General features: G+C 44.3%; 1 protein-coding gene and 1 pseudogene across 8 annotated transcripts in view; one reads left to right on the top strand and one right to left on the bottom strand.

The window, feature by feature from the left end:
* Nucleotides 1-1,124: 1,124 nt before the first annotated feature.
* SOX5 (SRY-box transcription factor 5) overlaps nucleotides 1,125-6,000 on the bottom strand; it is a 1,042,959-nt gene continuing 1,038,083 nt past the window's right edge. For all 8 annotated transcript variants that reach the window (XM_087968772.1, XM_087968773.1, XM_087968768.1 and 5 more), the window contains one exon: nucleotides 1,125-1,890. In XM_087968772.1, coding sequence (XP_087824898.1) covers nucleotides 1,584-1,890 — 307 coding nt within the window. In that variant the 3' untranslated portion in view covers nucleotides 1,125-1,583. The remainder of the gene's footprint in view (nucleotides 1,891-6,000) is intronic.
* LOC113419071 (small nucleolar RNA U3) lies at nucleotides 3,103-3,201 on the top strand (annotated as a pseudogene).

Genomic DNA, 6,000 nt, shown 5'->3' with positions numbered 1-6,000 from the left:
CCAGCTCCTTGCTCAAGCACGAAACCTTATACCATTTAGGTAATATCATCAGTGCTAGAAGAGAGTAGACTTGGCTTCCAGCACTGATGATGTTACCTCGTTTGGGTAATGTATCCTCTGCAAGAAAAGAACCAAGCTTGGAGAGAGCACCAAGACCGCCTAACTGAAAATACCTTTGTGAAGATGATGACACGAAGGACAGATATCCAGTCAACCAACTGCATTTTGGCTAATTAATGTATGTCTTTCTCTGTGAAAAGACCATAACTGATTGCTGGACCATCAATTGATTTGCAGAAAGGCTGACATTCAGAATTTGGGAGGGGTTGAGAACCCACTGTCTACTAGACTAAGATGAACCGATCTAGACGAACACTGGGCAACCTATATTCAGTCAAGAGTTACATTTCCACTGGGCTAATAAGCTAAGGATCACACAGCTGACATCAGGTGGGGAAGAATCCAAACTGGATACTGTCCACTTTTTATGGGACCTTCCAGTCTTGTCTCATGCAGAGAGCTTTGGGAAGGAACAAGTCATTTCTATTCTGATTTCAAAAGCTCTGAAGGTAGATTGAGGGCCAATTCCTGTTCTGAAAGGTTACGTGGCCTGGCCTGGCATAAGGTACATTGATAAGACCAAAAGTGGGGGCTGCAAATGATATAATTAATGCAAATGTTTATTGCATCCTGCACAGTATCCCATTGGCACTGGCATAAGACACCAAAGGCTCCGAGCAGATCCTAAATGTTCAATCTCCAGCATCTTGATTTTTCTACACAATAACCCTTAGGTTCTCGTCCCTGCTGCAGATGCCACCATGGCTCAGTTTCTCCATGGGCTCAACCTGGCTTCGTCCCTGCGTCCCTGCCAGATGCGTAACGTGCTTGCAAGTCTAATTCTGGAAAGGTGGAAGAAAAGATGGTGGAAACATGAGGAAGGGGAGGGATCGAAAGAACCGTATCGTTTCTCCCTCCCCTCTTACCAGATGCATTCATTATCTCTCCCAATCCCACCCCACCCCCAAAATCTCAATTTTTCTTTAAATTGTACACAAAACAACAGAACACATTCACAAGCCACTTGTTGGCACTGTGTACCTGAGTGAGAATTTTCTAGAACGTTATAGAACAAATAGCCATAAAGTTTATTTGAAAAAAATAATAATAATAAAAGGTTGAACGGGTAAGACTTCAGTGCTTGGGTATAGCAGCTGAATTACTGGCATTATGTTACCCATAGCTTATTTTTTTTTGTCCTTTTTTTGTTTTTCTTTTTGTCATTATTGACTTCCTCGATAGGGTTTCTTCCTCTGAGCCTTTTGTCTTTCTTTCTTTTTCTTTTTTCTTTTAGAATCCCTTCCTTGTTTTTCCAAAGTTCTCAACGCAAGCTGATCTCTCCTGATCAGCGGATGTCCCAACTAGTTAAGACTAAAAAGTTTTTGTTTTTTTTAAAGTAACAGTCAGTGTGTGAGGATAAAATGTTTGTGTGCTTGGCCACTGGGTAAGAAACCAGACGGTGGGGCTCTCCGTTAAAAGTCCTCCGAGGTCAAAAAAACCAAGAATGGGGGACCCCCCCGAGATCAGTTGGCTTGTCCTGCGATGTGGTTCTCGCTTTCGCTGCCGTAGTCCACATCGGGGTCGTCGTCTTCATCCTCATCGTCTTCGTACATTTCACCGTTGATGTCCCCGCTCTGGATCGCCTCTTTGACGTGAGAGGTCTCCTCGCTTTTGATGCCGTAAGTGCTCTGGATGATGGGCATCCCAGGTTCTGGGCTACTGGATACACTTGAATGCTCGGAGGGGAGATGCGGGGAGGGCATTCCCGTCATGGCGATGGCTCCCGGGTAGACGACACCCGCAGTTGCCATGGGAATCTGTGCTTGCTGTCTGCGGGAGATAAAGGAAAACAGGCCTGAGCGGGAGTTAAGATATGGAAAAGTAGAAAGTTAGCACTCATCCCTCTCCTAGAAAAATGAAATATTTTGAGAAATATTAAAAAGGCAGGGTAAAATATTTCCCCCAGAAGAGAAATAAAAATCCTAAGGGAGACAGAAATTCGGAGCTCTATCTCAGTTGCGGGATTCAATTTTTTTTACTACCGGTTCTGTAGGCGTGGCTTGGTGGGCGTGGCAGGGGAAGGATACTGCAAAATCCCTATTCCCTCCCCACCCCACTAACCTGCTTTTCAGCTCCGTTCTCCTGTGCAGGGCAACAAAAGAAGATGCAACTGATCAGCTGGGACTCGGGGAGGCAGAGAATAGATGTGGGCAGGGCCAGTCAGAGGTGGCATTTGTCGGTTCTCCGAGCTACTCAAAATTTCCTCTACCAGTTCTCCAGAACTGGCCAGAACCTGCTGAATACCACCTCTGCTCCACCTCCCTGCCCCAAGCAGATACTAAGCTGAGGCCAGCTTTTAGAAATGCAGATTTGGGAATCCATTACTCCCTGCAGCAAGGTCTGAACAAAGGTAGGGCTAGCCCTCAGCCATAATAGGAATTGCCCAACACCTTTTCAGAACACAAGCTCCTTCATTGCACCATCTCAGTTGCACCACCCCTAGCAAACCTCAACCAAACTTACCTCAGACAATGTACAGAGTCAGCTATGACCCCTACAACAGCCAATAGAATTCATGTTCTTGCACAGGAACAGGAAGCTCAAGCGCAAAGCCCAAGAGAAGATATAAATACCCCTCACTCTCAACTCCATGTGGGCAGCTCCCCAGAATCACACGTGCTTGGTGGTTCTGTTTCATCATTAAACCATCTTTCTAATCAGCCTCCATGTTTCCAGTGTCTTTCTTCCTACTTGGACCTGAACCCAGATGAACATTTCTTCCAACATTCTTCTAAGTGGTTCTTCTCTTTCTCATGTTTTAGAGTAGAGATGGAGCTGCTTGAGATATTAATGGAGAGTCTCCATCATCCAAGTTATGGTTGTCTCAAAGTTGCTTTTCCAAAAGGCAACTGGACTTTGTTGGACTTTCTTTCCATTTCACTAAGAAAGTCCGATTGCCTTTTGGAAAAGCACCTTTGCGACAACTTCTTCAGATGTTGCTGGTGTACAATTCCCAGCAGCTATGCTGTATACTATAGTATACAGACCATACTTTCAGGGATCATTTCTACAGTATCCAACTAGAGAAATGCACTCAAACATCGGCGCTTTCAAGAAGAGATTGGACTGCCATCTGTCAGAAATGGTGTAGAGTTCCCTGCTTGGGCAGGAGGTTGGACTAGACGACCTACAAGGTCTCTTCCAACTCTGTTAATCTAAAAGTGATTGGCTGGACTCCACTTATTATGGCCAGTGGTGAGAGATGCCAGGTTTATTTATAAAAAATAGATAGATATGTAGTTCAGCAACATCTGGAGATCCACATATTTATCCATCTCTTCCCTGCTGCAGAGCTACCAGGACTCTTCATGGATTCAACATGGCTTGGTCCCTGCGTCCCTGCCAGATACTTAATGCATTTTCAAGTTTGCTCATTCATTCATTCATTCATTCATTCATTCATTCATTCATTCATTCATTCCACCAATCATTCAATCAATTCTTATTGGTGCCCGTCAACATGCAACTCATGCATGATGAGATCAGAAAGGACCCCTACCCTCTTTTCCCCATGTAGCCTAATAAAATGTAAAATCCCCAATAATTGCCTATAAAAGTTGAACGGAGTAAAAAAAGACACCACATAAATGAAAGCAAATTTATGTGTCCCGAGATAATGGGGCAGGATCCAATCTGAGTTTGGTCACTGGGACCAGGGGTTTAGTCTTACAAGTTTTTGGACTAGTGCTGGAGCCCATCCTCAGGGAAATTCTCTCTACCAGAATATGTGCTTTGGGCTATTCTATGCATAGTATTTATGTGGTGTCTGGTTGTGTGTGGCTTTTTATTTGTTGATGGGGTGTTGATATCTGACTACTAAGTCATCGGCTGTTGTTTCTTTCTGTGCTGCCAAGTCCTTGGCTCCTAAATACCTGATAAACTGGTGGTAAATCAGCACTCCCGTTGGCTGACAAAGGGCCCGTTTCCCAGGCTTCTATCATTTCCATGGCTATTTTTGTACCTGCTCGGCCAACAATCTTAATAGCTGAAAAATTGAATGTATCAATTTCATTGCAATCTGAGGCTACCAATGAGTTCGGGTCTCCTTGTCTGACCATTCCCTTGAGTTCTTGCAATCTGGTGGTTAGCTTCCTCCCCGTTTGTCCTACCCAGAGGTGGGTATTCAGCAGGTTCTGACCAGTTCTGGAGAAACGGTAGTGGAAATTTTGAGTAGTTAGGAGAACCGGCAAATACCACCTCTGATTGGCCCTGCCCTCATCTATTCTCTGCCTCCCGAGTCCCAGCTGATTGGCTGGGTCTTCTTTTGTTGCCTTGCATAGAAGGACGGAGCTGGAAAGCAGGTTAGTGGGGTGAGGAGGGAATGGGGATTTTGCAGTATCCTTCCCCCAGGAGTGGGAAGGGAATGGAGATTTTACAACATCTTTCCCCTGCCACGCCCACCAAGCCACACTCACTAAGCCATACCCACAGAACGGGTAGTACAATTTTTTGAATTCCACCACTGGTCCTACCACATAAATAATACATCTAGAATAGCCCAAAGCACACATTATGTTAAAGAGACGTTCCCTGAGAATGGGCTCCAGCACGAGACTGAAAGCTTGGAAGACTAAACCTCTGGTCCCAGTGACTGACTTAGATTGGATGCAGATACCACACAGTCAAATAATTGGAGACTCTGATCTCATATGATGGGAAATCTCTGCTCAACAACACTGATGTCATCTTGCATGGACACAGCCGTAACATATAACGAATCACTCACTTTGTACTCTAAAAGCTTTGCAGAGACCACTTTTATAAAAACCATCATGAAAAAAATGCAGGGGGGGCAAAGCATTGGAGATATGGTGGGAGGCAAGATCACACAGCTGGGCTTCTGTATCAGAGATTTACCTCTCCAATTCTTATAGATAATTATTCAAAAATGACACTGAAGTCATATTGTTGATTTTATTCGGGTTGATGATCTCTCTCTCTCTCTCTTTCCCTTTCCCTGTGTACAGGTTTTAGCTAGCTTTGCAAATAGAGACATGCGTTTAGTAAGCAGCTCCTTGATCATAACTTGTTTGGGAAGAGATCAAGGCAAAAACAGGAGTGGGAGAGAGAGAGGGAGGGAGGGAGGGAGGGAGGGAGAGAGAGAGAGAGAGAGAGAGACAGAGAGAGAGAGAGAGAGAGAGAGAGAGAGAGAGAGAGAGAGAGAGAGAGAGAGAGAGACAGAGACAGAGACAGAGACAGAGAGAGAGGCAGGCTAATCACTTGAATAAACCTATTGCCAAATGCTTCATTCAAATCATTACAGTCAATCTGATTTGTTAATAAAGGCCAGATCCAGAAACTAATATAAATAACAGGAACTAATCTAAAGTCAGACCCAGAAATATAGACCCATTCAGTTTCATTTGCTTTAAGCCTAAGCCAGTTCCTTCCTATCCTAACCCTAACAACCTTCAGACGCATGGACAAAATCTTGACATCATTACTTGGCTGGCACAATTAAAAGACAGAACTGGATAGCATATCATACCATGTTGGTGATGCCCTCATCCAGAAAATTCATGTAGCTGTTAAACAGAAGGGAGGTGTGTGTCAAGTCCTGCGGTACCCCACAATTCAAGGGCTTTAGGTTTGACCTCTTCCCCGCCCCTGTAGCAGCAGCTGAGACTAGCCATGAATAAAGGAGAACCATCACAATATTGGGTCTCCCACTGTCAACCCCTACAGATGGTCTAGAAGTATACTACGATTAACAGTATCGAAAAAACACAGAGAGTTCAAGAAGAATGCAACCTATTTCATTAGTTCTACCATAGGTCTTCAGAGAAATCAGACCTGTCCCAACTCCCTCATTTTAGGGAGACCTCCTGATCAATTTTATGTTTGGATGCTGAGCCTCTAAAAGAGAAATGAAGAATGTGG

This window comes from Notechis scutatus, chromosome 6 (genome assembly GCF_049901735.1).
Source record: "Notechis scutatus isolate UNSWTSFEM ecotype Mainland chromosome 6, rNotScu1.2, whole genome shotgun sequence".
Classification (NCBI taxonomy): Eukaryota; Metazoa; Chordata; class Lepidosauria; order Squamata; family Elapidae; genus Notechis; species Notechis scutatus.
The sequence above is the reverse complement of the archived record's forward strand: the minus strand, read 5'-3'. Positions and strand labels throughout refer to the sequence as shown.